The 27,798-nt window shown below is 49.4% G+C and overlaps 4 protein-coding genes across 8 annotated transcripts; 2 read left to right on the top strand and 2 right to left on the bottom strand.

The window, feature by feature from the left end:
• Window positions 1–754: 754 nt before the first annotated feature.
• mrpl15 (mitochondrial ribosomal protein L15) lies at window positions 755–2,437 on the bottom strand. Its single transcript, XM_049748597.2, has 4 exons — window positions 2,233–2,437; window positions 1,805–1,962; window positions 1,436–1,601; window positions 755–1,348 (listed from the first exon to the last, which is right to left on the bottom strand). Exons 1-4 carry the CDS (start codon window positions 2,335–2,337, stop codon window positions 887–889), a joined length of 891 nt encoding a protein of 296 aa, XP_049604554.1. The 5' UTR covers window positions 2,338–2,437; the 3' UTR covers window positions 755–886.
• Window positions 2,438–2,811: 374 nt separating this feature from the next.
• LOC125985650 (acyl-protein thioesterase 1) lies at window positions 2,812–4,779 on the top strand. Its single transcript, XM_049748598.2, has 9 exons — window positions 2,812–3,083; window positions 3,186–3,217; window positions 3,464–3,529; window positions 3,641–3,688; window positions 3,757–3,827; window positions 3,896–3,969; window positions 4,047–4,148; window positions 4,204–4,383; window positions 4,474–4,779. Exons 1-9 carry the CDS (start codon window positions 3,015–3,017, stop codon window positions 4,531–4,533), a joined length of 702 nt encoding a protein of 233 aa, XP_049604555.1. The 5' UTR covers window positions 2,812–3,014; the 3' UTR covers window positions 4,534–4,779.
• Window positions 4,780–7,405: 2,626 nt separating this feature from the next.
• On the bottom strand, window positions 7,406–10,105 carry LOC125986030 (regulator of G-protein signaling 20). Of its 3 annotated transcripts, XR_007487532.2 has the most exons (6): window positions 9,939–10,105; window positions 9,351–9,526; window positions 8,564–8,647; window positions 8,264–8,498; window positions 7,878–8,169; window positions 7,406–7,807 (listed from the first exon to the last, which is right to left on the bottom strand). XR_007487532.2 is itself a non-coding variant. In XM_049749366.2 (5 exons), exons 2-5 carry the CDS (start codon window positions 9,500–9,502, stop codon window positions 7,966–7,968), a joined length of 675 nt encoding a protein of 224 aa, XP_049605323.1. In that variant the 5' UTR covers window positions 9,503–9,526; window positions 9,939–10,105; the 3' UTR covers window positions 7,406–7,965. The 3 variants fall into 3 exon arrangements, 2 of the variants coding, with proteins under 2 accessions (XP_049605323.1, XP_049605324.1); XM_049749366.2 differs by having other exon boundaries at window positions 7,406–8,169; XM_049749367.1 differs by lacking the exon at window positions 9,939–10,105 and having other exon boundaries at window positions 7,406–8,169; window positions 9,351–9,932.
• Window positions 10,106–11,613: 1,508 nt separating this feature from the next.
• Window positions 11,614–27,764, top strand: LOC125985841 (dnaJ homolog subfamily C member 13). 3 transcript variants are annotated; one of them, XM_049749039.2, is made up of 57 exons: window positions 11,614–11,798; window positions 13,535–13,615; window positions 14,651–14,726; window positions 14,817–14,966; window positions 15,046–15,087; window positions 15,163–15,363; window positions 15,474–15,680; window positions 15,761–15,856; window positions 15,934–16,025; window positions 16,128–16,294; window positions 16,379–16,458; window positions 16,524–16,693; window positions 16,790–16,889; window positions 16,963–17,070; window positions 17,140–17,295; window positions 17,371–17,427; window positions 17,495–17,616; window positions 17,685–17,760; window positions 17,834–17,929; window positions 17,998–18,138; window positions 18,285–18,302; window positions 18,529–18,611; window positions 18,686–18,839; window positions 18,905–19,008; window positions 19,082–19,241; window positions 19,314–19,376; window positions 19,442–19,543; window positions 19,609–19,713; window positions 19,790–19,992; window positions 20,068–20,152; window positions 20,231–20,385; window positions 20,469–20,514; window positions 20,630–20,784; window positions 20,850–21,051; window positions 21,123–21,238; window positions 21,334–21,412; window positions 21,499–21,634; window positions 21,712–21,896; window positions 21,969–22,043; window positions 22,106–22,225; window positions 22,351–22,746; window positions 22,820–22,933; window positions 23,523–23,639; window positions 23,728–23,905; window positions 23,969–24,060; window positions 24,138–24,237; window positions 24,306–24,380; window positions 24,464–24,576; window positions 24,664–24,833; window positions 24,919–24,961; window positions 25,212–25,385; window positions 25,465–25,644; window positions 25,728–25,868; window positions 25,937–26,080; window positions 26,197–26,296; window positions 26,488–26,592; window positions 26,903–27,764. In XM_049749039.2, the coding sequence occupies exons 2-56, from the start codon at window positions 13,548–13,550 to the stop codon at window positions 26,541–26,543; spliced, it is 6,744 nt and encodes a 2,247-aa protein (XP_049604996.1). In that variant the 5' UTR covers window positions 11,614–11,798; window positions 13,535–13,547; the 3' UTR covers window positions 26,544–26,592; window positions 26,903–27,764. The 3 variants fall into 3 exon arrangements, with proteins under 3 accessions (XP_049604996.1, XP_049604994.1, XP_049604995.1); XM_049749037.2 differs by lacking the exon at window positions 26,488–26,592; XM_049749038.2 differs by lacking the exons at window positions 18,285–18,302; window positions 26,488–26,592.
• Window positions 27,765–27,798: the final 34 nt, after the last annotated feature.

Below are 27,798 nucleotides of genomic sequence, written 5' to 3' on the forward strand. Positions count from 1 at the left end.
AATAACTAAATACAAATAAAGCAAAACGTTCGTTTGGAGAGTTGAAGTGCAAAGAATCTGCTGCTTTGAAGATAAGCCAGCACGGCCACCAGTAAACAATGACTCTGCGTTTTCTTTCCTGCCCTCGGATTTATTTGATGTGGTGAGGATGCAGCCTCGATTTGTCCTCAGCCACCAAAGTGTCACATTTAACCACTAGAAGTCACCCACCCCTCCTCTCCACCCCTCAAATTTGAGCTTTTCTGTTGAAATTCCCTTCCACTAAATCTCGAGTGGACTTGCGCCCGCTTTGGCTTTGTGTGTGAGCACAATGTGAGCACACAAACATATGCTTCCTTTGATAAAGAAGCATCAAATAGGCCATGTATTTATAGCCGGGCTGACATTTCGACCAAATAAACATTAGGCCCATGTCCCCTTCCCAAACGTACACTGCCAGAAAAAGTGCTACAATTCTAAGTGTAGAATATTTTATTTCCTTGGTATTATTAATTTCTTGAACATGCAATCTGTGGGCTCTGTCTCCTGATGTGTGATGCAGGATACAGCTGCTGTTGGTCATGTGACTCATTCGAAAAGTTGCAAGTGGTGTACGTCACTGCCATCTGCTTCCTGTTTTCATTCTTTCCACTTGTCTTGATTTCCTGCACGCTCACCTGTCGCGTGACGTTTTCCCTTCAAACTGAGAACGTGCGATGGTTCCAAGAAGTTCTTTTTTTTTTTTTTTTTGCATAGGACATTTGCAAACATGAGCTTTTGAGTAGCACGCTTGTTTTATTGGCACCTTATATAAATATCAACTTTTGCAAATGATGACAATTTATTTTGATGACTCGAGCTTGAGAACCCCTGCTAATACCTACAAACATAATACACAAAACGTCCACTAGGAGGCGTAGTATTTCAGTAGCTTCTCATCTGTGGGCTTAAGGATCTTCTTCTCGGCCATGTTGACGATCCAGCCTGGGGCGAGTCCAAAGAAAATCTGCCGCACGTCCTTACGCGCAGCGAGCACATCAAACAGTTGGTCTCGGGAAACGTCTGGCAGCACATAGCCATACTTGAGGGCCAAGGCGAGACGGGCTCGCTGGACGTCATCGGGGTGCGCCAAGTAGCCACGGTTTTCGGGGTCCGTGTAGTAACGCAGCAGTTCTTCGCCGGGCAGCATGCGCTTGGGGATGGGCTGGCTGCGTTGGAAGAACGGGACGGGTTTGATGAGGATGGCCAGACTGATGGGGTCGTAGAAGGCGCTGGTCACCACGCCGCCATTCCTTTCCACGGCCGCGATGGCTTTCTCGGACGCGCGCTGGACCTCGATGTTCACTTTGGCCGAGAACAACTCGGCACCCTGCAAACACAAAAGTGCATGCGAGACCTTGTGAGCAATCTCATTCAAAAAAGTGAAATGATGGAGGGAGACGACTGTAGCACGTACGTCATCCACCAACTGCACACCAAAGTCCTTCTTGAGCGGCTGCACAGTGACGCCACGCCCGTTGACCAGCTGCGTCAGGTCGATGGGCTGGCCAGGGTCCACTCGGCCCAAGTCGATGAGGTACTGAAGGCGCCCCAGGGACAGCGGCTGGTACTGAGGACGCCGGCTGAAGCGGCACAAAACAGACGGGAAGGCAGACGTGAGTTTCCGTGTATTTTTTTTCAAATACTAGCCAGACTTTTTTAATAGACGTTTGGGGGAACTTTTGAGTAGTCAGAACTGCAGAAATATTCCCAAACTCTAGTCCTCTGAAATTTATTTTTCCTCTTATTTTAAATACGTCACAACGCACTGTAAAATATGTCCTACCTGTGCCCTTCATTGTAGCCGTATTTGGGGATGGCCAGATAGAAAGGGGTCGTTCCGCCTTCGAAGCCGAGTCGAGGCCGGGTGCCTCGCTGCCGCTCTCCCTTGTGTCCTCGTCCGCTCCGGTTGCCGCCGTGCTGCCCTCTGCCCCGACGCTTACCCTAAAAAAGGAGTGACGAGATTGGTTAGCATTAGCCTCGCGGGCTAACACATGTTGACTGTCAAAGACCATGGTTAACATTAGCCATGCTAACTAGTTTTTCATCCACATACACGCATGCAAACAGTCAAATGCGGGGTTCGAACTCATGGTGCCTGCACACATGACAGGCGAGTGTACCACAACATGCTAACTAGTTAGCCGACGTTGAGTGTCACGTTAGCATTAGCTTGTTAGCTTGCATTTACGGTGTGTCTAAATGGAACCTTACGAGCTTCTTGGCGCCGGGCTCGGGCCTCAGGTTGGCCAGCGATAGGCGCGGCAGGTTCCGCAAGGCTTCAAACGCCTTGCTGCCGGTTTTGTTGGGGAAAGACATGATTGTTCTGATCCACGATTTGCTTCACATGTCTCTGCAAAAACTTGACTCGGCCTGTAACCAAGGACAACCCGGGTCACGTGATGAGGCTGGGCGAGACATCGGAAGTGATCCTACCCGGAAAAAATCAATGTTGAAAAATAAAATTACCAAAATACTATGCTGGCTTTGAACATTCACTTTCAAAACTGTTATCATAAAATGACATTTGATCCTTCAAATAGTTATCAAAGCCTGCATTGCCCCGGATTGTTTTTTCAATTATTATAAACATTTGTGGTCTTGAAAACAATTCATTTCAAAGCTCTAATCATACATTTCATTTCGTTTGACTCTTAAAATTGCATCAAAGCGTTGCATCATCTGACATGAACGTTAGGTAAAAGATTTGCGTTTTAAAGAACCAATCACCACCTTAATTCTTTAGGTCTTCCTCGAGCAGAGCCAATCATAAAGTAGAGGAGGCGGGACTTCCTTTGCCCACTTTGACGTACAACTAGTGCGAGATTTGTCCTATCAGCGTGTGTTGTTGTTTTTTTTTTTAGCGAAATTTAGCCAAAAGGAAACTCTCCAGTCTGCTAAACAGCGGCGATCTCATCGTCCTTCAATCATATTTACGGTTTGCCTCGATATTTCGCCTTAAAAGCGGCTTCTTCACTGGTACAACGCGTCGTTGTATGTGCGGTAATAACATGTCGGCGCCCCTACCTGCCATCGTGCCTGCTGCCCGCAAAGCCTCCGCGGCGGTGAGTCGATAATCCCGACTGGCTACTGCTTACTTGCAGGATTATTTGCATGAGAAACATTTGATATCTTCACCTAATTGATGTCATTCCAAACCTTTGCAGGTGATCTTCCTGCATGGCCTCGGTGACACGGGGTAGGTCACCGCGTTTGCAGCTGTCATCATACTACACAACTCTAACCCTACTGCATAAATGGTTATATTTTTAAATTTTGAACGATTTACATCCACACAACTTCTAATTTTGTAGTTGTATGCCGTGTTTTGACATGTACTTATAATATTTTTTATTTAGGTTTAAAAATTGGCTACTGTGCTATTATTGTATATGAATGATTGATTACATTTACAGCATTTTATTGCTTGTGTTTTTTTGGACAGTCACGGCTGGGCAGAAGCCTTCAGTGGTATCAGGATTCCCCACGTCAAGTACATTTGTCCACATGCGTATGTATTCATTTTAAAATTATCAGTATTTTTTTTCTCACTATATTTCATGATGGGACTTCATTCATTTTAATGTTATTTTTTGTCTGTGTATGTGTGTTTAATTTGCAGCCCTACCATGCCTGTCACGTTAAATATGCGAATGTCCATGCCTTCCTGGTAGGTGGATGCAAATAAATGTTTTTGAAATGTACATTTGCATGAAAACAGAAACACGTTGTGTTTAGGTTTGACATTTACGGCTTGAGTTCAGAAGCGCAAGAAGATGAGGCCGGCATCAAGAGAGCGTCAGACAACCGTGCGTGTGTCCCTGTCCCTCTGTCTGTGTTGCATTCAGGGACTCACGTACTTTTGATTCCTCCTCAGTTAAAGCCATGATTGACCAGGAAGTAAAGAATGGCATTCCCTCCCATCGAATCATCCTGGGTGGATTCTCGCAGGTCATTATGGGCAAAAGCGTTTTCCCCGTGTTTTGAAATCCCCTCGGGCTGACGCGTTTGCTATTATCTGTCCTCAGGGTGGCGCTCTGTCGCTCTACACGGCTCTGACCAGCCAACAGAAGCTCGCCGGGGTGGTAGCCCTCAGCTGCTGGCTTCCCCTTCGCAACGCCTTCCCTCAGGTGGGTGTGTCATCTTATTCCGTGTCGTGTCCTTCCGCTAACGGCTCTCTCGCAGGCAGCGGCAGCCGGCGGCGCCAGTAAGGACATGACCGTGCTGCAGTGCCACGGCGACGCCGACCCGCTGGTGCCGTTCTCTTTCGGCAGTCGCACCGCCGAAAAGCTGAAGAGCCTTCTGGGCCCCGACAATGTCATCTTCAAGACGTACCCTGGCCTGTCGCACAGCGCCTGTCCAGAGGTCTGCACCAAATAACACCCGAGACCAGCCTCCATATTTCTTTTTAAAAAAGATCACCCTGGTAAGACGAGCGATGTTGTTTTTGCGCAGGAAATGGTGGACATTAAACGATTCATCGAGAAGCAGCTGCCCGCCATCAGCAACGAATGAACGCCACCGACTCGGTTGGCCCGAGGACACTTGACGACAGCAAACACGCCTCCTCCGCTACGCAAGAGGTGCGCAGGACCGCTTCACGTTGCGCTCCGGACGAGGTTCGTCCACCCCGCCCCGCCCTGGAGTGACATTATGGTAGCGTGACATCAGTCGCTTGATTGTGATGCTAAAAGCCATTTCCTGGACCGGGGCTATCTCAAGCTGTACTTTTTACGCGCAATAAACGGCCTATTAATTTTTTGTTTGTTTGCTTGTTTCTAATTTGACTACTTGCCAAAATAAATTGACTTCTAGCTTGCCATCTGTTAATTAGATTTAATTGCATATTTACTAACTGCCTCGTTTAGGCTTATTTCAAGATGGCAGGTTTTCTTGTTTTGATTTATAAGGATGCAAAACACTCATCATCATCATCATCATCGGTTTAAAGTCCGTTTTCCAGGCGCCGCTGGGTTGGACTGGGTTCTTGATATGGCTTTCTTCCACCGGGAACGGTCCATGGCCATCTCGTGGTTGATGCCGAGTGCCTTCATGTCAGCTGACACGGTCGTCTGCCAGGTCTTTTTAGGTCGGCCACTGGGTCTTGTTCCCTCTACATTATACGACATAACTTTCTTCACCCAGTCGTTCTCGTCCTTCCTCACTACATGTCTGTACCATCGCAGTCTGCCTCTCCTCACCACATCCACTATGGCCTCCACTCCCATCTTCTTTCTCAGCTCTGCACTGGATTTTTTCTCCCTCATTGACACACCACACATCCATCTGATCATCCTCATTTCTGCTCTGTTTAGTTTGTCTTCGTGTTCTGTTTTCAGGGCCCATGCCTCACTTCCGTACGTCATACTACTTCTGACGCAGGCTGAGTACACTTGGCCTCTCATCTTCAGGGATGGGGCCTTAGATGTTAAGAAGGGCATGAGTTCCCTGAATTTCTTCCACCCGCTTCTCACCCTTGTTGTCACTGCTAGGTCCACCCCCCCCATTAGCGTTAAGCATGTCTCCAAGGTAGCAGAAGCTGTCCACCACCTCATACATCTCCCCATCTACTATGAGCCCCTCTCGCTCAGCTGGGTCTGCTTGGGCGACTTCTCCCCTGCACCGCTTGCATTTGAAGGTCTTACTTGCAGCTAGTAGGCTGACTTTTACTCCGCTGCATCTCCGGTGTACCCATCTCTGACAACCCTTGCCGGATAGAGTTAGCTTGCACTCCCTTCCCGCAAACTCCACATGGCCATGCTCCTGACTGTGGTACCACTCCCAGGCCAGCACCACCGACCATGACCTTTGATTTTGCCGCATTCACCTTCATTCCTTTCACTGCCAGGCAGGTCTTCCAGGCTGCTAGCTTCCTAGCTAGGTCTTCTCGACTGTGAGCCATCAATACCAGGTCATCCGCGTAGAGCCGCTCCCATGGTAGTCCACCCCTCACTTCCCTTGATACCACATCCATCACGATAGCAAACAATAATGGGCTGAGCACTGATCCCTGGTGCACCCCTACCCTTACTTCAAACCCATTACTGTCGCCAGGTCCTGTTCTAACAGGCGTGCATGCTCTGCAGTAGAGAGTCATCACAGCCTTAACCAGTCCCTCTTCCACGCCCGACTTCCTTAGGGCCCATCTCACCACCTCCCTTGGCACCCTGTCGAATGCTTTTTCCAGGTCAACAAAAGCGAAGTACAACCTCTTCCTCTTCTCCTGGTGTTTCTCTTACATCTGTCGGATGACAAAAACTGCGTCTGTTGTACCTTTACCAGGCATGAAGCCATACTGCATCTTGTCCACCTCTACCCGTGACCTCACCCTCTCTAACAACTTCCTTCCATGCTCCAGCAGCTTTATGGGCCTGTATGAGACCCGCATGCAAGTGGGTCCCCCTTCCCTTTGAATAGCGGCACCAGGACGCTTCTTGTCCAGTCCTCGAATGTGTCCCTCAGCGATGACACTGTTACACAGGTCAGTCATCCACTGCACACCGACGTCTCCCGCTGCCTTTAGCATCTCTGCCACCATTCCAGATGGTCCAGCTGCCTTTCCATCCTTCATGGCCTTCATGGCTTTCCCCACTTCTGTTCGCGTGATCAGGCCACATTCACCCTCCACTTCGTCACATCCCACCTCTCCATCCCAGTCATTCTCCACATTCAGCAGCTTCTCCATGTACCTTCGTCATACTTCCTTCACTCCTCTGTTGTCTGTCACGATGTTGCCATCCTCATCCTTTACACAGTTTGCACCTGTCACATCACGCCTCTCCTTAACCATTTGCTTTGCTATCTTGAAGAAGCTCTTTCGTCCTCTCTCACTCTCCAATTCACTTGCAAATTCTTTCCTCTTGGTCTCTTGGGGGCCTTCCACACTGCTGTCCGTGACGCCCTCTTTGCCTCTACATACCGCGCTCGGTCTGCCTCCCTTTTAGATTTCTTCCATACTTTATGGCACCTCCTCTTCTCATTCACCGCTCTTTCGACGCTGTCAGTCCACCACCATGTCTCTTTTTGTCTTGCTTTACCCTTTGACCATCCGCACACCTTCTCTGTAGCTTCAAGCAGAGCCTTCTGGATGCAACGTTTAACATGCATTTTATATTTAAAAACAAGTCACTAGCCACTAAATATTGACGAAAAGAAGAGTAGAAGAAGTTAAGGATTAATGAAATTGTTTAATTTTTTTTTCCCCCCCCAGACACTTGGATAGTCAAACATGCCTCGCGTTAGCTTGACTCTAGGACATGAAAGCTGTTCCTTAGCAACAAACATAACAGGAGAGTTAACGTTTTAGGCCAGGCAATCTTACGAAACAAAAAATAGAATAAAATGATACTCTGTCTTAAAACTCTTCACTGATATGAAATGAACTATATCCATCAAAACATAATTGTGCTTTTATTTAACTACTTTGACACAAATTTGCCCTGACACACAACTTGAGTGGCGGACATGTTTTCACATCGTCTTTCCTTGTAGAAAATGACGCATATCACAGTATCCAAATGTACGGACGGTATATTATCACTATCTGGAGATATAACTATAGTGCTATATCTAGTCGTCTATCTTATATCTATGTGAGAATATACAAATGATCTGTGTCATCATTTCCAGGTACAGTTTATAAGCTGGAGAAGAGCTGAAAAGCACCAAAGTCAAAGGTGTAGAAGATCTGGTCCCAAAGGCACTCCCCGTCTTCTAAATGGGTGTCAAAATGAAACCTGCCTGTTTCTAAGGCTCGTGATGGACAGCGAAATTCGTTCGCCCCTTTTTCCTGGAAACAAGTAGAAAAGTGCAATATCAAGTACCTGGCACTGTAGAAAAATAGACATTTGAGGGCTTGCCATTTGTGCAGGACACACAACCGAAACTCCATTGGGACGTGTGCAGCTTTTTTTTTTTTTTTAATTTTTAAAGCTAACGGCGAATCTTCTATGGCTTTGGAGGCGGCGGTGTTGGCGGAGGATCCTCCAGGCTCGTGAGCAGATCGGTGTAGGCGGCCGAGTTGATGTAGCGTGGGTAGGAGTCTCTCTGCATCAGCGTGTAGATCTGCTGCTGGGCGTCGTCGAAGGTGTGCGAGGTGGGCTCCAGCATGTTGCGATTGATCACGTCACGCACGCGCGAGTCCAGGCTGACCTGCGGGTCAACCCAGAGCCGTCCGTTAACCCACCGTAACGTCTCCCGTCTGTCGCTGTGTCGTTCGTGACGGGTTGAGCGCTACTTATATTACCTCCTTCAGCGAGAGGATGGAGATGAAGTCCTCGTATATTTGCCGGACTCTCTCCTCCACCACCGTCTTGTTGGTCTCCTTCTTCAGCTCCTCGCAGGCCAGCCAGAACATCATGTTCTCCTCGCTGAACTCAGTGCGCAGGAACTGGCGGAAGCAGGCACGCCCCGCCGCGCTCTTCATCACCTTCTCGAAGGATGTCGTCCAGGATCGAGCGTCCTCCAGTGTGGGCTTGGGGCTTTCGGATGACGTTCAAGGTCAGATGAGCCCGTGTGCTCCGCGTACCTCCCAAGTGCCACTTACCTGTCTTCACAGTGATTTGCATCATCCGTCCTGCGATCGCAAGCGGACCTCTGGATTGTCTCGTCTTCGCCTCGAACAGTTAAACTGCAAGAAAGCAAACGTTTGACACATGCAGAAGGTCGAGGGTGCACTCCTTCATTATTCCCATTGAGGGATGGACGATAGCGTATTAATAGATGGTGACAGTCGTTGGGCCTGTTCCACTGGGAAGGCCACGTAAATAGTGACAAGACACGTCATTAAAATGTACACAGCACCTGACGCCAGCTCTAATTGGGTCCGCCGTCCCACTTGGGAAGGAACAGCAATTAAGAAGCACGTCGGGGGACCAAAAACAATCACTCAGGCCTCCCTCAAAGGCCGTAAGTACTCCATGATTCCAAAATGCGTTTGTGAAATGATCATTTGCACACATTAATTTCCGCCGGCCGATGCTAATATCATTAGCACAATGGCTAGCAACTGCTCAACTATTGCCTCCCATTTTTAAACTGTTACTCTATTACATCACAAGTCACCTGGCTAATTAATGAATTATGACGAATCATTGAAAAATTAACATGGAGATGCGTATTATATATCTTACAAAAGTTTTGCTTTATTAAAGAGTGCACTATATTTAATTCGATTCCAAAAAATAATATGGTATTAATGAATGACATTTGTTTCCGACGCCTAAATTATTCTTTTATATGGTTGGTTCTAGTATTTTTCACAGAACGCCCCAGCACCCCTTTTTTTTAAAAAAATTAATTTATTTATTTTATTAGTTAGTTTGTTGAGTTACCAGGAGCAGCTGCAGCAGCAGCACCAGCAGAAGCAGCAGGCGTTGGAGGCGTTGGCGGGGGCCTCAGCCATCCCGTGACGGGCCTGCAGGACACTGGCGGCTGCGACGGCGGCGGCTTCCTGGTGCACCTGCATCTGCTGCCTCTTGCGCATCCCCGGCCGCTCCGAACCCGTGAACTGCAGGCGAGCAACACCACACTTGACACACCATCCGCGCAATATTAGTCACATCTGCACCCCCCGCTCCCAGCCCCTTCCTTCAGCGAATGAATACAGCCTCCTCTTCGTCACTCAGCCTGGCGACAAGGCAGCATCCATCTGCCTCACTCACATGCACTTTTCCATATAAAAGCAGCAGCATTTGCATTTAAAACGCTCTCGATACGGGCATTCGAAACGCTCGTGCTGCGCATTCAAGTTGCGTGCAAATACAAGTAAATACAAAAATCTGGTTTGGGATGCTTCATTCTCACCATTCCAGCCAGAAAACGCAAGCATACAATCATCCTTTAAAAGCATCACCCCTGCTCAACCCCCATGCATAAATGAAGAAAATATAGCAAATAAAGCCCCTCTCGTATGTACTCACTGTGTCACCATGAATGCCAGAATGCAGGTGCCGTTTTTGCAGCGGGGAGGAGGGCAGGATTTAGGCGCGCATGCGCAACCGGGGAGTGGTACTGTCCCTTTAAAGCTCTTCGGTTATTTAAAATATCTACTGTATAAGAATGACAATTTCCTTTTAAATTACAAACAAAAGATGCAACGTGTGGGTGCGCTCCAGATCTGCCGTTGGGGTGCAATACAGTGTTCAGCCACTAGGGAGGAGTAAACCTACGCTCATAGTCACGACAACCGCAAGTGGGTATTTTCGTTAATGAAACGAGTTCAATAAATCAATTTTATTTCTTGTCATTTTTAAAGCATCTGACAATAGATGGCAGCATTGATTCAAGCAAACTTGCCGTCACCTTTCCCACTGAACTGCATATTGGCTCAGCTTCGGATGTACAATTGAAGCAACGTGACACTAATATGGCAACAAAATTGCGTTTAGTTGAACTGTATTCCGGCAGCACGATGGATGATGAGCACATCTGCACATCTGCAGGTCTTGTGGAGTTTGTGTGTTCTGCCCGAGCTTCCTCCCACATTCTAAAAACATGCATGTTCGCTTCGTTTCAGACTCTAAATTGCACCATGGGTCTGAATGTGAGAGTAATGTTCCCATCAAGTGGATAGCAACCAGTTCAGGGTGAACTCCGTCAGGCCGGCATAGGCTCCAGCCCAAGATTTTTCAGGGGGAACAATCCCTTCTGTGATAAAAGCTTTATCTTTCAAAAAAAAAAGACAAAAACCCCACCCCCGAATTTGTCTGTAGGTCTTAAATGAATTAGACTAAGGGGCAGCACATGATTGGTCACCAAATCAGATGCCTCATTATAACGTGACTTACGACTCAGTGTGCCTTGGATCCCGCTCAAGTTGAGTGTGCGGCATCAGTACCAAGAGGCCAAGATGTTTCCCCTTTACCTCCATTCAAGGTGAGTTACCTCAAATTTGAGTACAGAGAGTTTGTCTGAATGGCTCTTTCATCATACAGAAAATAGTCATCCGGTTTTCTTTGCTGAGTGAGAGGAAATTACAGTTCTTGGGTGGTTATATGACATTACCAGAACTAACTATTTTTAAGTCTAAAGTTGAACTACTTGATCACAGTCATTAAAAAGAGTATAGGTGATTTATTAGGAAATTTAGATAAGAGCACAATAGCACAGTACTACTGAATCGCACGTTGTTTATCAAGATGTAGTGCAAGACCAGTGTCCATACAATGAATTGCAAATGATCCGTTCAAAACATTTTTATTTATGATAACACAAATGATTTAGAATCGAATCATTATTGCTGTTTTAGTGCATTGTGTACTTTTCATTACACTTTAGTTTAGTAATGTAAAAACGGCTCAATGTTGGTTGGGAGACACTTCAGTGGTTATGCGTTGATTTTTTTTTTTTTTTTTTGCAGTTTTCGTTGAGTTCGTGTTTGATCAATATTGCCACTAGAGAGCACAATTGTCCTTCTGTCAAGGAAACGCGCAACCAAAGCTTTTCAACTGCTCCATAGTCAGTCCCAATCGTATCCCTCAATGAAAAAGAGCCCCATGAACGGGCTAAACGCTGATCTGGAATCAGTTTCTGTCATTCTCCACGTTCACATAAGCCAATCAGCTGATCGCCGCATGACAGGCAGGCTTGGCGCATGCGTAGTGGCGCATTCTGGCTGGGAGGAATATGGCAGCGTCCTGAGTGCCGTTGGGGGGGGCAATACGCCGTAAAGCGAGCACCTTTGGCACCCGAGCGGCTACAGCGAGAGGCGGCAGCTGCACACCGAGTAGGGCGGGGGGCCGAGGGACGTCTGGAATTCTCATCCGCTCGTGACTTGACAGGTAAACGCGTCATTTGCGCCTCTCTCTTGGAGCCAGCTCGCCCATGTTAAATATGTAACTAGAGCCTGCTGCTAATGTGACTAGCTTAGCTGCCAAGTGATGCGCTAGCTAGCCGCTATTTGTAGCATAACAAGATGGAGCTCCAAACTCACTTGGTGTTCGTAACATTCCATAAAAGCATCCTGAGCTTTGAAGTCGTCTCGTTTGGATGGCATTACGGAGGCGACAACGTCTAAGCTCGGATAGTCATTAGTCAAGCTCCTAGGCCGCTTTGCAGTGGAGCAGTCTCGTTAAGTTGTCTACTGATAAGCCAGGTGAGGAAAGGCTTGTCACAAGGGAACAAAAAAAATAGTATTCATTGCCCATGAAGGAAAAGAAGAAGCGAACAAACTGCCAAAGTGTTTGCAGATAAACTGCCGCAGCCTTCCTTGCAGAGAGATTTCTTCGTTAAACTGATAAACGGCAGAGACGTGTTTAGTTTTTAAGCCAGCCTCAATGATTACATTTATGTTTAACGGTTTACCTTTATGAATCAAATAACCACTTGCATGTGGCACATTTGTACAGTTCTTCACAAAAACGTGTACATTAAAGTACTTTTAGTGTGTATTTGTAATTTGTAATGTAATTTGCACTTTTTTTGACTGTTAGGGTTAGGCTGGAACAGTTTAAATTGCATTATCCAACCAATCTATTCAATGGGGGATATTCAAGTGTTCATATTTAAGTGCTCATCGAAGTGTTTTGAGCAAGTAAGTCAAGGCGCCACTATATACATTCTGTCAAGATGCATGCAAGGCCAATTGAACGACTAGTTGGGGTTACGGAATGTGTTGCCGAGACTTCCCACGACGTCGGCGATTACTAATAACAAATCTCATTGGGAAACCACTTAAGCTGTCAGGATGGGCTTGGCATGTTAATTTTGTGTTCTTTTCTTCTTATGGTTCATTAAGACCTTGTTATTGATCCGCCTTTAGACAGGAAGCGCAGGCTGGCCCTGCCTGATATGGCTTGTCACATGACTTGATCCCTTTTCAGCAGCCGATGAGCAGACATTCCTTGATTTGGCTCGAGAGTAGAGGAAGGAAAGCCGGAGTCAGAGTTTTCCCGGATCCGGGCAGAATGCTGACACAGGTCCCACCCCCCTCCCACTCCTGTTTTGTCACTTTCATGCATTTTTAATAACATTTGTGCTCTAGATGAAGGCTGCTGGAAGAGAGCATTTGTCGGGGGAAAAGTCTTTTTTACAAACACTTTATTTATACGTCAGTATTGATTCAATACATGATCTGTCTTAGTCCTGGGGGGCACTAAATTTATTTTTCAAGAGTACTCAGCATTTTGTGTTTCAATCCGTGCGAGGATTGTTAACTCTCGGCCTTCTAAACGTGAGCAACATCCACGTTGGCTTTCCCCTCGTTTTTGTTGACAAGCCATTGCTGTGTTATTGACCCTTGACCTTGTTATTTTACACTTGTAATCCATTCTGAGTGGCCTGATTGATTTCTACCTCATGGCAAAGGAGAATCCGGTTGGATGATATTAGTCCAGCTGCGGTTTTTCCCGTGGTGGTGCAAAATTTCGAAGGGCAGCGCGAAGTGTGCGCGCAAAGCTCGTAACGACAATTTGGAGATGGCGTCGCGGCGTTCCGACTTTCCGACTCGGCTCCGCTGCCAAAAAATGAGCGACTTGTTCTCCGTTCTCAACATTCCACCGTCTGCTGTGCTTCTTAGGTCCTGCGAAAAGATGAATGTCCTGAAAGACAACAAGGACCTGGCCTGCTACTACACCACCAAGCACTCCTGGAGGGGGAAGTACGAGCTTTTCTTTGCTTATGGATTTCGCGCCTCGTCCCTGCCGGTTCACGTTTGCGTCGTGTGACGGCAGCGACTGTTCTCTGGAAAGCCAAAAACCGACTCGAGGCCTCCCATCGTGTCACATCGTTTCCTATCGCGTTTGAGCGAAGGAGGAGAAGTCGTTGTGTCCCTTGCGGGAAGTTGCATAACTTGCTACGTTATGAAATGCGACAAGTGGAAGGAAAAGCTTCTCTAATGAGCGACACCCAAAGGAAACATGAAGCGTGCGCTCTCTACGAGTCAGCATGAATGTCACGGCGGAAATGCTTCTTCATTTGTCCTTCACGCAGACGTGATTGAAGCCAACCTCCACCTTGCCAGTCGTGGCGACACTTGACGCGTCTCTGCTTATGCTGATGGCCTCGTGCGAGGCAACGACTGCCGATGTCAGCGTTTTGCCTGGTTAGCTCGCTTGTAAAGATCTGGCCCTGCTTGCTCATTAACCACCTTCTACCAAACTACATTTTTTACATCAGCACTCACATTGAATGATTAGAATTAGAGGTAATTCAAATTAGCATTCAAATGTTGTATTAGCATTAGCATTTTACACATCTGAGTCCGCAATTTATTTTTTTCTTCCAAGCTAGTATGCGCCGCAGAAGCGTTTTATCAGAGCAGCCGATCGTGAGGCTAAGCTGCGTTCAAGTGGCACGACACAAATCGGGACGGGCCTCGAGCCACCCGCGTTTCTTCTCTGCTGCTGTTAAGTCGCTTTCATGGCAGTTCGCCCCTGCCACACCTCCTCGCCAAATGAGGATGTGCGAGCGTGAGAGAGAAGCCCAGTCAGCATGTTGAGCGTGAAGGAACACGCTGTGCGCTTTTCAAATTGAGCCCTGCAACGGGCCAGACTGTGACAAATGGACATTAGGCGCTTTTATTGATTGCAATTATGCCTTACGACACACCTTGATTGGTTCATTTGACGGTAATTTGTTGCGCGCCTCAGACTTACTCAGTTTCCGGCTCACGGCGCGTTATTGTGTGTTCCAGGTACAAGCGTGTCTTCTCTGTGGGCACGCATGGCATCACCACGTACAACCCCACCACGCTGGAAGTGACAAATCAGGTTAGCGACGGCCATTCGCCACCCGAGTTCATGTTGGAAAATCTTTTGCCGCGTGGCTTGTTACGCAATTTGTGTTCATCGATTCGCCAGTGGCCTTATGGAGACATTTGTGGAATCGGGCCGGTGGGAAAAGGCCAAGGAACGGAGTTCAGCCTGACCTTCCGAAAAGGCACCGGCAAGAAGTCAGAGACACTCAAGTTCTCCACTGAGCATCGAACGGAGCTGCTCACCGAAGCACTGGTGAAGGCCAAAGCGCCGCATGTTCGACGTCAGCGCCAGCGCCCTATGTCCTTACTCACCAGCTTTCCTTCATTCACAGAGATTCCGAACTGAATTTTCAGAAGGGAAAATCACCGGCAGGGTGAGTTACCAAATGTCCATTTAGCAGTCAAAGGTGAGGAGATGGACTTTCATGTGCTCGTGTGTCGTCCGCCAGCGGTACAACTGCTACAAGCACCACTGGAGCGACACGCGCAAGGCCGTCAGCTTGGAGGTGACGCCGGGCGGCATCGACCAGATCGACCCGCACACCAACCGGGTTCTGTGCTCCTACGACTACCGCAATGTGGAAGGCTTCGCCGAGACCTCCGACTACCAGGGCGGCTTCTGCATCCTTTACGGCGGCTTCGGCAGGCTGGTGTGTACGCCGAGATGCCAGGAAATGACAATTCAAATGTCGTTTCGACCCGCCGATCATCCGGTTCGCCAAAGGAAAGCAGCTGTTCAATATCAGGCGTTCTCCCGCAGCATCTGTTTGCCTCGGAGCACCGCGACGACATCATCCGCAGCGCCATCGAGCACGCCGGCAACTTCATTGGCATCGTGCTGCGGCTGCGGAAGGAGACGCTCACCTTTGAGAGTTTTGTGACCGAGCGGTTTGGGAAGTACAGCTCAGACGAGAGCATCACCTCGCTGGCCGAGTTTGTGGTGCAGAAGATCACCCCGCGCCACCAGGTCAGTCGAGGCTCCGCCCTTTTTACCGCACGTGCTCCTTTCTTCTCCTTTACTAAAGCCGAGCGTCGTGTGGCTTCCAGGAGCCCGTGAAGCGTATCTTGGCGCTGACCGAGACGTGCTTGGTGGAGAGAGATCCGGCTTCCTACAACATCGTCACCATCAAGCCGTTCGGGGAGGTGCGGCGGTGGCGCTTCTCTGCGTGCGGGACACGTTTCTGGACGACACGATTAATCTGCGGGATTCTCTCTTGTAGGTGTTTGCGCTCATCTGCGATGTCGACAACCCTCAAGTGTTTACAGTGGAATTCATCAGAGGCCAAATCAGGAAGTTCTCCTCCACAGAACGGTACGCATGCACGAGTTAGCATATTTATAGCTTGATTCAACCCAATCTTGCTGTCTGCTGCGTCGCATAACACCAGCGTTGTCTTGGCTCCGACCCGTTTAGGGATTCTCTTCTGGCCAGCCTGCTGGACGGCGTGCGCGCTTCGGGCAATAGGGACGTGTGCGTCAAGATGGCGCCCACGCGGCGTGGCCAGCGATGGGGCCTCCTGTGCATGCCCGTGGACGAGGAGGTGGAGAGTCTGCACCTCAAGTTCCTGGCTGCGCCTCCGAGTGAGTCGCAATCGGGTTCCTGAATTTTGTTTTCTACATTTCTAGAAACTACCAATATTGCAATTGTTTCTTTTTAATTCTCAGATGGCAACTTTGCCGACGCAGTGTTTCGCTTCAACGCCAACATCTCCTACAGCGGCGTGTTGCACGCAGTCACACAAGACGTGAGTATGTTCGAGCCCGCTTGCGCCCGCCTGTTGCTCATCTTCTTTCTTCTCGTCTTTTCCAGGGTCTGTTCTCGGAGAACAAAGAGAAGCTGATCAACAACGCCGTCCTGGCCCTTCTGTCGCAAGAGGCCGAGCTCCCCGCGCTCAACGCCGAGCTGGAGAGCCACTTCCAGGCCATCCGCCGCCTGGTGGCTTCCAAGGCTGGCTTCCAGGCCTTCACTCAGCTACCAAAGTAAGTTTGAGATGTTTTTCACATTGCATCAAAATGAGCAACATCCCAAAGCGGTTTTCACCAATCCAACGTTGGTCCCATCTTGATGTTTTTCAGGTTCCGGGAGAAATTAGGAGTAAAGACGGTGAAAGCTTTAAAGAGGAACAACAACGGCGTGACGCACGCTGCTATCGACATGCTTTGCGCCCTGATGTGTGTAAGTAGCGCCTCGTTGTCTTTGATTGCCCCGAGAGCCCTTGTGAAGACCTGGCGGCTCCTCCTCCAATCAGCCCATGCACGACGACTACGACCTAAGGCAGGAGCAGCTCAACAAGGCGTCCCTGCTGTCATCCAAGAAGTTCCTGGAAAACCTGCTTGAAAAATTCATCACCAATGTGGTCAGTGCATCGATGGCGATGCTCAACGTGGAGCGTGGCGTTCCTCCAACTGACTCCTTTTCCCTGCAGGACCAAGGAAGCGGAGCTTTGGTCATCAGTTCACTGCTGGACTTTTTAACCTTCGCCTTGTGCGCCCCCTACAGCGAGACCACCGAGGGCCAGCAGTTTGACATGCTGCTGGAGATGGTGGCCTCCAACGGACGCACGCTCTTCAAACTCTTCCAGGTCGCCCACGCATCTGTGACCTCTGACAAGCGTTTCAAAATAGACAATCACATTTTTTTCCCCTTTTCCTCCTAGCATCCCTCTATGGCCATCGTCAAGGGAGCCGGCTTGGTGATGAAGGCCATCATTGAGGTAACGAGAAGAACGGTGTGTGACTCGCTTCATTTGTGTGGTCACACTCTGACTTTGCCCCATCCAGGAAGGAGACAAAGAAATCGCCACCAAGATGCAGGAGCTGGCTTTGAGCGAGGGCGCCCTTCCTCGCCACCTGCACACCTCCTTGTTCACCATCAGCGCCGACCAAAGGATGCTCACCAACAGGTCGCAGCGAGCAAGCCCGCGGCCATTGAAAGGCACCCGAAATTAAACGTGTCTTTTGCCCAACTCAGACAGCTGAGCCGTCACCTGGTGGGACTGTGGACCGCAGAGAACCCCGTCGCCATGAATCTCCTCAAGAGAATACTGGTAACATTTTCTGACTCGTCACCGCAGCCGAGTTTGATTCAGCGCTTGAACGTCCCCCGTGTCGACTTTGCAGCCGACGGGCCTGCTGGCCTACATGGACAGTTCCGATTCGGTGCCGGAGAAAGACGTGGATCGAATGCACGTTCGAGATAACTTGAAAATTGCCACGGTAGGCTGACAACCTCACCACCTGCCCCCTTTTAGGAACTGAATTTTTTTTTTCGTCTCCCGGTGCAGGACCTACTCAACCGCAGCAAAGTGCCCGAGTGGCAGCGGATAGCCGGCAAAGCAGCCAAAGAGGTGGAGAAGTTCGCCAAGGAGAAGACCGATCTGGTCCTCATGCACTGGAGGGACAAGATGGGCATCGCTCAGAAGGAGGTGAGAGGGGCTTGTCGTCAGTCGGCTCACGGCTGAACTCTTGAACGGCAACCCACTTGGAGAAACAAAAAAAAAGTTGATTCATCAAACAATCACTCTTTGTTGTCTCCGCCCCTCCCCTCCCCTCTGCTGTCAAACTATTGTAGCAGGACAGAAATAACTTGGTGAGTGAAAGTTTGCATTTCCTACCTTTGTTTGCATCGATGGCCTTGTTTTGGGTGCCATCTTGTCTTTTCTTCACCCTGAGACCCCCATCTAAAAATGTCTCTCCAAATTGTCCATCTTGTCTCTTCACTCAATGCTTGTCTTCTACGCCATATGCAGGATTTTTTTTAAATACGGAACACTGACACTATTTGTTTTTATTTATTTTTTTGCATCTGGCTGCAGAATGCCAACCAAAAGCCCGTCATCCTGAGAAAACGACGACAGCGGATCAAGATCGAAGCCAACTGGGAGCTTTTTTACTACAGGTAGGCGGACCCATCCGTCCCAAGAACTCTAAAGTGTGTGTCATGGCAATGATGAGTCATATCGTCCAATCAAGATTCCAGCTGGACCACGCCCGCTCCAACCTCATCTGGAATCTGAAGACCAGGGAGGAACTGCGGGATGCGCTGGAAGGCGAAATGCGTGCCTTCAACGTGGACCGCGAGCTGGGCAACGCCACCGTCATCTCTTGGAACCACCAAGAGTTTGAGGTACGTCACCATCCATTAAATGTGAGCTCAAGTCACAGCCGAAGCCTCTTCAAATTTGTTTGCAGGTGAAGTACGAGTGCCTTTCCGATGAGATCAAAATTGGTGACTATTACTTGCGCCTCCTGCTGGAGGAGGATGAAAATGCCGAATCCAGTGCCATCAAGAGATCGTAAGCCAAGCGATTCTTGTGATATTCCCGCTGTTTACGGCAAAGATTGAGAGTTTGCGTCTCCATCTTATAGGTACGAGTTCTTCAACGAGCTCTACCACCGCTTCCTGCTGACACCCAAAGTCACCATGAAGTGCCTGTGCCTTCAGGCGCTCACCATCGTGTACGGCAAGTGCTTCGAAGAGATCGGCCCCTTCACCGACACCAAATACATCGTGGGCATGCTGGACCGGGTGAGTTGAGCCGCCGAGAGCCCGGAGATGCTCGCTTTTGCCGTGCCCGAGTGACAACTTGTGTGTTTGCAGTGTACGGACAAGCTGGAAAGAGACAGGCTCATCCTCTTCTTGAACAAGCTGATTCTCAACAGGGTGAGCGAGCCAAAGCCGCCATCTCTCGCTCTCTCGCTCTCTCGTGACTAACCACAATCCCGCAGAAAAACGTGAAAGACGTGATGGACTCTAACGGGGTGCGCATCCTGGTGGACCTGCTCACCTTGGCCCACCTGCATACCAGCAGAGCCACGGTGCCGCTGCAGGTAAGCCCGTTTGTTTTACCTTTGCAAGTGAGTCCAATGAGCGCGTGTCCTGATGTTTCTCCTAGAGTAACGTCTTGGAAGCGTCGCCTGACATGAAGCGAGAGAGCGAAAAGGAGTGGTATTTTGGCAACGCAGACAAGGAAAGAAGAGGACCTTTCAGTTTTGAAGAGGTTTGCATTGCTTTTAATAAGTGACAAAAGAGCATAGTTTTTAATAAGATCCATTTTCCGTGTGATCTGATTGCAGATGCAGGAGTTTTGGACGACGGGCGTCCTGACGGCCAAGACGCGCTGCTGGGCCCAGGGCATGGACGGCTGGCGCCCCCTGCAGGCCGTGCCGCAGCTCAAGTGGTGCCTGCTGGCCACGGGGCAGGCGGTGATGAATGAGACGGACTTGGCGACGCTCATCCTCAACATGCTCATCACCATGTGCTCCTACTACCCCAGCAGGTCTTTAGAGATTTAGAGCATGATAGAAATTGGGAATTAATTTATTGAAAAAAATTATTCCTTCATTTATTGCAGGGATCAAGATAATGCCATTATTCGCCCATTACCAAAGATCAAGAGGATGATAAGTGACAGCGCTTGCCTGCCTCATATTGTGCAGGTAAAATAGGAATCATCCAGAGTAGACACCCTTTAGTCTTTCAAATGTTCAATTTTTGTTTGTTTGTTTGTTTTTTAGCTTCTCTTGACGTTTGACCCCATCCTGGTGGAGAAGGTGGCCAACGTGCTGTACCTGGTGATGCAGGACAACCCCAACTTGCAGCGGCTCTACTTGACCGGAGTCTTCTTCTTCATCATGATGTATACGGGCTCCAACGTGCTTCCCGTGGCAAGGTCCAAAAGCGCGCCTTTCATGACCTTCTTGGACGTTGCGCTGCTCTCAGTATCATGATGTCAACATTTTTTTGTCCTTTTAGGTTCCTGAAGTACACTCACTTGAAACAAGCCTTTAAATCTGAAGAGGTAAAGATGTCTTGTTTTTGAATATAGTGATCTCTTGCCAAGAATCAAAAGCTGTTGACTTCTTTATATTTAAGTCTAACCGATGTGTGGGAATGACCCCTGCCCGTGTTTTTAGTCCAAAGGTCAGGACATCGTGCAGCGCAGCGTTCTCGGACCGGCCCTTCCCGAAGCCATGGTGTGCTACTTGGAGAACTATGAGGCCGAACGCTTCTCTGAGATCTTCTTGGGAGAATTCGACACCCCCGAGGCCATCTGGAGCTGCGAGATGAGGTCAGGAGCGAATCTCCTCACTTGACCGAGGCTGCGGACTGACTTTGATAATCTCTGTGCATCAGGCGGATGATGATCGAGAAGATAGCCGCGCATATTGCCGACTTCAGCCCGAGGCTGCAGAGCAACACACGCGCCCTCTACCAGTACTGCCCCATCCCTGTCGTCAGCTTCCCTCAACTGGACAACGAGCTCTTCTGCAACATCTACTACCTCCGACACCTGTGCGACACCGTCCACTTCCCCAACTGGCCTATTCGAGATGCCGTATGTGTCTTTTCTCGCTTGTCTCTTCCTTTGGAGGAAGAAGATTAGTTTCATCACCGTTACCCTCCTAGGTGAAGCTGCTGAAAGACACACTTGACGCATGGAAGAGAGAGGTGGAGAAGAAGCCCCCCTCGATGTCAATAGATGACGCTTACGAAGTTCTCAACCTCCCCAAAGGACAAGGAATGTGAGTCAATTTGCTCCACTCTGAAACAAGTGCTAGCCTTGGACTGCCAAGCCATCATAATACTCCTTTTTTTTTTTCTTCTCTTTTCTCAAAAGTCACGAGGAGAGCAAGATCAGAAAGGCTTACTTCAGGCTGGCGCAGAAGTACCATCCAGACAAGAACCCTGATGGCAGGGTGTGTGGTTTTATTTATTGTTCCTTCCGCACTATTCTCACTGCCACGTTTTTACATTCCCTCGTGTTTTATTTCCACTCTTTCAGGACATGTTTGAGAAAGTCAACAAGGCCTACGAGTTCCTTTGCACAAAGTCAGCACGGGTCCTCGACGGCCCCGACCCGGAAAACATTATCCTCATCCTCAAGACCCAAAGCATCCTTTTCAACCGGCACAAAGACGGTATAAATGCTGCCTCCCAAAGGTACTTGTGACGCTCGTTCCCCGTTGTGAACCTGTGGCCCTTTTACCCCAAATAGATCTGGAGCCCTACAAGTACGCTGGCTACCCCATGCTCATCAAAACCATCACTATGGAGACCGAAGACGACCAGCTCTTCTCCAAGACCTCGCCGCTCCTGCCGGCCGCTGCCGAACTGGCCTTTCACACCGTCAACTGCTCGGCGCTCAACGCCGAGGAACTGCGGCGCGAGAATGGAATCGAGGTTGCCTTCTTTTCTCATTTGTTTCAAAAACATGCGAGGTGCAGAGCCATGTAGGATTGTGATGGTCCTCAGGTGTTGCTGGAGGCGTTTTCCCGCTGCGTCTCCGTGTTGACTGCATCCAGCAAGGCGGACGACATGGCCGTTCAGGTACGTAGCGCCAGATCAGTCGTGGTTTGCTGTCTATTTACAAAACAAAATGTGTGTGTCAGGTGTGCGGGCACATCTGCAAGTGCTACAGCGTGGCGGCGCAATTTGAGGAATGCCGAGAAAAGATGATCGAGCTGCCTTACATCATCAGAGACCTCTGTCACATTTTGTACTATGGAAAGGTGAGCAATCAAAATGGCCGCCAGTTAATGGGAAATCTATTGTTTATGATTATTCGTATCCCATCGTTGGGACAATAGTTGCTGCAAAAATATTAACGCTATGTGCTTTGGTCATCCTCCCTCAGGGTCTCCCCAAAACGGCAGCCTTGGCGGTGCAGTGCGTCAGCTCCTTTGCGGTGGACTTCTTCCTGCAGACGCAACTGTACCACGCCGGCGTGCTCTGGCACTTGCTGGTGCACCTCTTCAACTACGACTACACACTGGAGGAGAGCGGCGTCCAGACCAGCCAAGACAGCAACCAGCAGGAGGTGGCCAACTACCTGGCCAAGCTCAGCCTAGTGTCCCTCAGCCGCCTGGGGGGCTACCTGCCGTTGCCGCGCGGCGTCGATGGCGGCGACCTTGCACCGGAGACCAACGGAGTAGAAACCGTCCCCCCGGAGAACCCCAGCATCCGCAAAAGCCTGGCCGCTTTGCTGACACCGTACATATCTAGGAAGCTGGGAACGGGATCTTCACCTGAGGTTGGTTGAACTGTCGGAGAGGCGAGGCGGCGCTGCTGTGGGCGGGGGACTCACACTCTGCTTTCTTTTGAAGGTCTTGAAACTGCTGAACAGCAACACGGAGAACCCCTACCTCATCTGGAACAACGGCACGAGAGCCGAGCTGCTCGAGTTCCTGGAGGGTCAACAAGAGGACAACATTAAAAGAGTAAGCGTGACGGTGGTGCTTCATTGTGAGTGAAATAGTGGAGAGCGCATCGGCTTTGAGTTTCAGCTGGGGTTTTCATGTTTATTCCTCACAGATTCCAAAGACATATTTATTATATGATCCCTGATAGCTTTTTACGTTACTAATCTTTATCCTGGCCACGCAGGCGTTTCCTGGTGACAGTGAGGCAGGCGCTAGTCAGTCAAGAGAGGATCACCAGGCCTGGCTCGGCCACTGTAGAGCAAGACTGCATCAGGAAAGAAAGGCAAAAGCAATGCAGACAGAAAAAGCAGACACAGAGCAAGGAGATGCAGGAAGCCACTTGGAGGGAGAAGTTGACATTATGTTTGATGACGAAACAAAACCGGCTCACTCTAAAGTGTCAGTAGGCTTTTGGCATTCGGGACAAGGGAAAGTTTCATCATGTGTGATTAGTGAGCAGGTTGGTATTTTGAGAACAATTCTTTTTTGATTATTCTCAAGTGGCTTTTCAGGGTTATCGTGTAGTTTTCAGCTGCAGGTCTCATGAGTTCTTGAGAAAACAGACGGATGGATCTCGCCTGACCTCGCTCTCTTTGTCTGTGCGCAGGGGGAGAACGACGAGAGCTTCGGTGCAGAATTCACCTTCAGCGAGCACGGCAAAGAGCTCATCGTCGGCGAGATCTTTGTGCGTGTTTACAATGAGCAACCAACGTTCCCACTTGAAGTAAGCACTTCTTGCATATTTCTTCTATAAGAAGCCTAATAACACAGGAGCTTACTTTTTTTTTTTTCCCCCCCCTTCTTTCATCCAGCATCCCAAAGCGTTTGCCGCGAGCCTGCTGGACTACGTGGGCTCGCAGGCGCAGTACCTGCACACACTGCTGGCCATGAGCCAAAGCAACAAGGTGGAGTCGCAGCAGCACGCCGAGCGTCTCCGCTTTGCCGAAATGGCTCTGGAGGCTCTCCGCAACGTCATCAAGAACAACCCTGGTGAGACGCCGCTTTGTTTCGTCACTGACTTTGAAGCTGGTTCTGACCCAAGGCTCCCCTCAGGTTCTGAGACTGAGTGCATCGGCCATTTCAAGTTGCTCTTCTCGCTGCTGCGAGTTCATGGCGCCGGCAGGGTGCAGCAGCTTGTGCTAGAGGTACGAAAACGCGACACGAAGAGCGACTCGAGTGTGTTGAACGGCCGCCGCTTCATCTGTCTCTGCTTTTGTGTCAGGTCGTCAACACGGTGACTTCCAATCAAGAATGCGTGAGCAACATTGCTGAGTCGCTGGTGCTGTCCAACCTCCTCTTGCTGCTGCACTCCCTCCCATCGAGTAAGACAATCACTTGTGACAAAATCTGTCCTTTCATTTAATTTCATTGTCTGCCTATCTTCTTCCAGGCAGGCAAATGGTGTTGGAAACGCTCCATGCTTTGACATCCAACACCAAAATAGTCAAGGAAGCCATGGCCAAAGGTTTGTGTTAACCTTCTCTCTCTCTGAAAGTGCATTTCATTGTTCTGCCCATCACTATTCATTGTTTTTTCTTCTTCTCACAGGTGCTCTCATCTACTTGCTCGATCTCTTCTGTAACTGCACGCACCCTCAGGTTCGCACACAGACGGCTGAGCTTTTCTCCAAGATGACTTCGGACAAGCTGGTCGGGCCCAAGGTGGGTTGTGGTAAAGCTGCTTGCCAAGCAACATCCATCCGAGTGAAATGTTTTATTTCCTTACCGTTTCCTTCCTCCACCGACCAGGTCCGCCTGACTCTGATCCGTTTCCTCCCGAGCGTGTTTATGGACGCCATGCGGGACAACGCCGAGGCAGCCGTGCACATCTTTGAGGGAACGCACGAGAATCCCGAACTCATCTGGAACGACAGCTCCCGCGAGACCGTGTCCACTACCGTGCGGGAGATGATGCTTGAGTAAGTCCTCACAGTCAAGAGGCGAGCTCTGCAAAGAAAGAGGCGGCCATCCAAAGAGGTAAAATCTGTGTTTTTTATTTTTCAGGCACTTTAAACAGCAGAAGGATAATCCTGACATCAACTGGAAAGTAAGTGTCCACAAAGCATTCAGGAAGCTAATTACTACTACGAGTACTATTATTAGCACAACTACTTTAACGACCTCTAATATTACTACTACTGTGAAACCTGGATGCCATGCTGCCTCTCTCAGGTTTTTCTTGGTACTACAACAACAAAGCCGACAGGTTAAGGACAGAGCAGGAAGCACACGCATGCCATTTCTTGACACAAGTGTGAACCCCACATTTTCTCACTGCCTCGTGTGTTTGTGCTTAGCTGCCAGAGGACTTTACTGTGGCCTACGGAGCCGGCCAGGGCGAGCTGGAAGTGGGCGGAGTCTTTTTGCGCATCTTTATCGCGCAGCCCGGCTGGGTGCTGCGCAAGCCTCGCGACTTCCTGGTGTCGCTCTTGGAGACCCTGACGGAGCTGCTGGAGAAGAACAATCCCAACGTGAGCTCGACACAGAATCTTTGTTTCCAAAAACAATAACAACTCACTTTTTGCACTGATTCCTAAAATGTGCTCTCAGGGGGAGGCACTGGAGACGGTCACCACGGCAGCCGTGTGTCTGTTCAGCACGCAGGCGCAGCTGGCTGATCAGGTTCCTCCGCTAGGTCACTTGCCTCGCATATTAGCCGCGCTCAACCACAAGAACAACGCCATCCCCAAGAGCTCCATCCGCCTTATCCACGTGCTCTCGGATAACGAGGTGCGGAAGCAGGGAAAACGCAGCTTAGCCACCATCTTCACGTGAAGACTGTACGGGCGACCTCATTGTTTGTGTTTTTGTAGCTCTGCGTACGCTCCATGTCCGCCCTGGAGGCCATCGGTCCGCTGATGACCGGAATGAAGGCCCGCGCAGACATGGCCGGGCTGGCCTGCGAGGCACTGAACCGCATGTTCCAGAAAGAGCAGACGGAACTGGTGGCTCAGGTAACCATGCTCGGCCGCACTGCACCAGGTGTCCCAAATGAGACGTTGACGCCATTCCCACCGCTCAGGCTCTCCGAGTGGACCTGGTTCCATACCTCCTGAAGCTCCTGGAAGGTATCGGCCTGGAGACCGTGGACAACCCGTCGGCCACCAAGGCCCAAATCGTGAAGGCGCTCAAGTCCATGACGCGCAGTCTGCAATACGGAGAACAGGTCTGAGGCTCAGGCGTCACTATTGCTGACATCTACAATGCATTAAGATGTGGGACATGTTTGATTTTAAAACAAAGAGCTAATGTCTGGTTCTCAAGTGTCTCCTCGCTTCCCAGGTGAACGAGATCTTGGCCAAGTCCTCCGTGTGGAGTGCCTTCAAGGACCAGAAGCATGATCTCTTCATTAATGAGTCTCAGACTGCAGGCTACCTGACAGGTAGAGTCTTTTCTAGTCATTCATTCTGCTTGACAACTGGCTCAAAAGGTAGGTGGTGCTTGCTTACTGCTTTCCTGGAAACAAGCGCCTTGCTGTTGAAGCCAAAGCTTCCTTTCTCCAAATCCCTTAATTTCTTGCCTCTGCCTTTTCCCGTCCTCTCTTCTCTGTCCCCCTCCACATTTCCTCCTCAGGGGTGTCCACTCCCTCTCTCCTGGCGGCCAGCAGCCCACTGCGAGGGGGGCTCTAGACTCCCCAGCTGGGCCCTCAGAGCCCTCCTCTCTGTTGCACTAATGCAGGTAGACTCGCGGCTCCTCATGGCCTGCCCTTTGACTCTTCACCATTCCATTCCCTTCTTGCCACCTTCTTGCCAAGCCCACTTTAACCACACTTAACATGGATATTGCAGCGCGACAGTGGGGCTCGTCCAATGTCTAGCCTCTGAGGTTCAACAATGAGCTGTCTTTTCCTGATAATGGCAGCTAGCTTGATCAGCGTGACTATTGCGATGGTTGCTAGTCTTAAAATGGCCACTGTATAATCCCATAACCATGCAGTCCAAAGAGCAAATTTGGATGGTAGTTGATGATGTCATTCTAACTCCCACAGGGCCAGGAGTAGCCGGTTACCTCACGGCAGCAGGCAGCGGCACAACTGTACTGCCCAGCGGCCCGCCTCCGGTGGACAGCGATCAAGGCTGACGGAGGCGGACGCACACTCGCAATAGCCACAGTCAGGCTCAGGCACCCGAGCTGTTTGGCTCCCCCCCCCCCTCACCCGACACGCACGAGGGGAGCGCAGATGGGGAGGAAGATGTCGCTGACTCCTCCCCATATCGCCAGCTGCCCTCTCTGACCGTCACCGCGTAAATTGTTTGAAATTGTCTTAACAGGTGGGCCACGTTTTGTTTTCGTGATAACACCTTTCTTCCGATGAAAAGCAGAAGAGTTTACTTTTTGTATGAAGATATTTTTTACAGTAGATTTTCTTCTGTTTTTCCCATGGGAAAAACATTGGAAGGCTGTCATTAGTTAATTTTGTCTCTTCTCCTTTCTGTCATTTTGCAATTTCCCAATTGGCTCCACTGGCCCCCTCCAAATTGTCAGCCTCAATTATCGGGAATTGCAAATGAGATTTGTCCGCCTTTTTCTGTAGATGCTGCCGTTTTGACCTCTATTCCTACTTCATTCCATGGTTGCCCCCTCAATTTTATAAAATAATTTCCCTTTCCCCAGAATGAGAAACAAGCACTAGAATATTTATAAGTGAATAACAACGTCAACTTGAAATGAGGTTCTGATATGTCGACAGGATGAATTATGTTTGAGTCTGTGTGAAAGACTAGTGCAGTTTGTGACAAGTTCAATGTAATATTACGTATATAAACTTTCTATATTGAATGTACATTAAAACAATGAATCAGTCGCACTTGTACATAAAATTTTAAGAATAAAAGGGAACCCACAGTGTCGTTCATTTGTATTGTTTCAATATATTCGACTGTT

Source organism: Syngnathus scovelli, chromosome 18 (genome assembly GCF_024217435.2).
Source record: "Syngnathus scovelli strain Florida chromosome 18, RoL_Ssco_1.2, whole genome shotgun sequence".
Lineage (NCBI taxonomy): Eukaryota > Metazoa > Chordata > Actinopteri > Syngnathiformes > Syngnathidae > Syngnathus > Syngnathus scovelli.

Excerpts from the sequence above, each read along its gene's own strand:
- mrpl15 (XM_049748597.2), bottom strand. The coding sequence starts at position 2,337 with ATGTCTTTCCCCAACAAAACCGGCAGCAAGGCGTTTGAAGCCTTGCGG. Across the intron at positions 1,963-2,232 it reads AGCCCGGCGCCAAGAAGCTC|GGTAAGCGTCGGGGCAGAGG; the intron begins GTAAGGTTCCAT and ends CTCCTTTTTTAG. Across the intron at positions 1,602-1,804 it reads GGCTACAATGAAGGGCACAG|CCGGCGTCCTCAGTACCAGC; the intron begins GTAGGACATATT and ends GTGCCGCTTCAG.
- LOC125985650 (XM_049748598.2), top strand. The coding sequence starts at position 3,015 with ATGTGCGGTAATAACATGTCGGCGCCCCTACCTGCCATCGTGCCTGCT. Across the intron at positions 3,530-3,640 it reads AAGTACATTTGTCCACATGC|CCCTACCATGCCTGTCACGT; the intron begins GTATGTATTCAT and ends TTTAATTTGCAG. Across the intron at positions 3,970-4,046 it reads TCCTGGGTGGATTCTCGCAG|GGTGGCGCTCTGTCGCTCTA; the intron begins GTCATTATGGGC and ends ATCTGTCCTCAG.
- LOC125986030 (XM_049749366.2), bottom strand. The coding sequence starts at position 9,502 with ATGCGCAAGAGGCAGCAGATGCAGGTGCACCAGGAAGCCGCCGCCGTC. Across the intron at positions 8,499-8,563 it reads GCAAATCACTGTGAAGACAG|CCCCAAGCCCACACTGGAGG; the intron begins GTAAGTGGCACT and ends GTCATCCGAAAG. Across the intron at positions 8,170-8,263 it reads CCATCCTCTCGCTGAAGGAG|GTCAGCCTGGACTCGCGCGT; the intron begins GTAATATAAGTA and ends GTTGACCCGCAG.
- LOC125985841 (XM_049749037.2), top strand. The coding sequence starts at position 13,548 with ATGAATGTCCTGAAAGACAACAAGGACCTGGCCTGCTACTACACCACC. Across the intron at positions 15,088-15,162 it reads AAGGGAAAATCACCGGCAGG|CGGTACAACTGCTACAAGCA; the intron begins GTGAGTTACCAA and ends GTCGTCCGCCAG. Across the intron at positions 24,238-24,305 it reads GCTGCACTCCCTCCCATCGA|GCAGGCAAATGGTGTTGGAA; the intron begins GTAAGACAATCA and ends ATCTTCTTCCAG.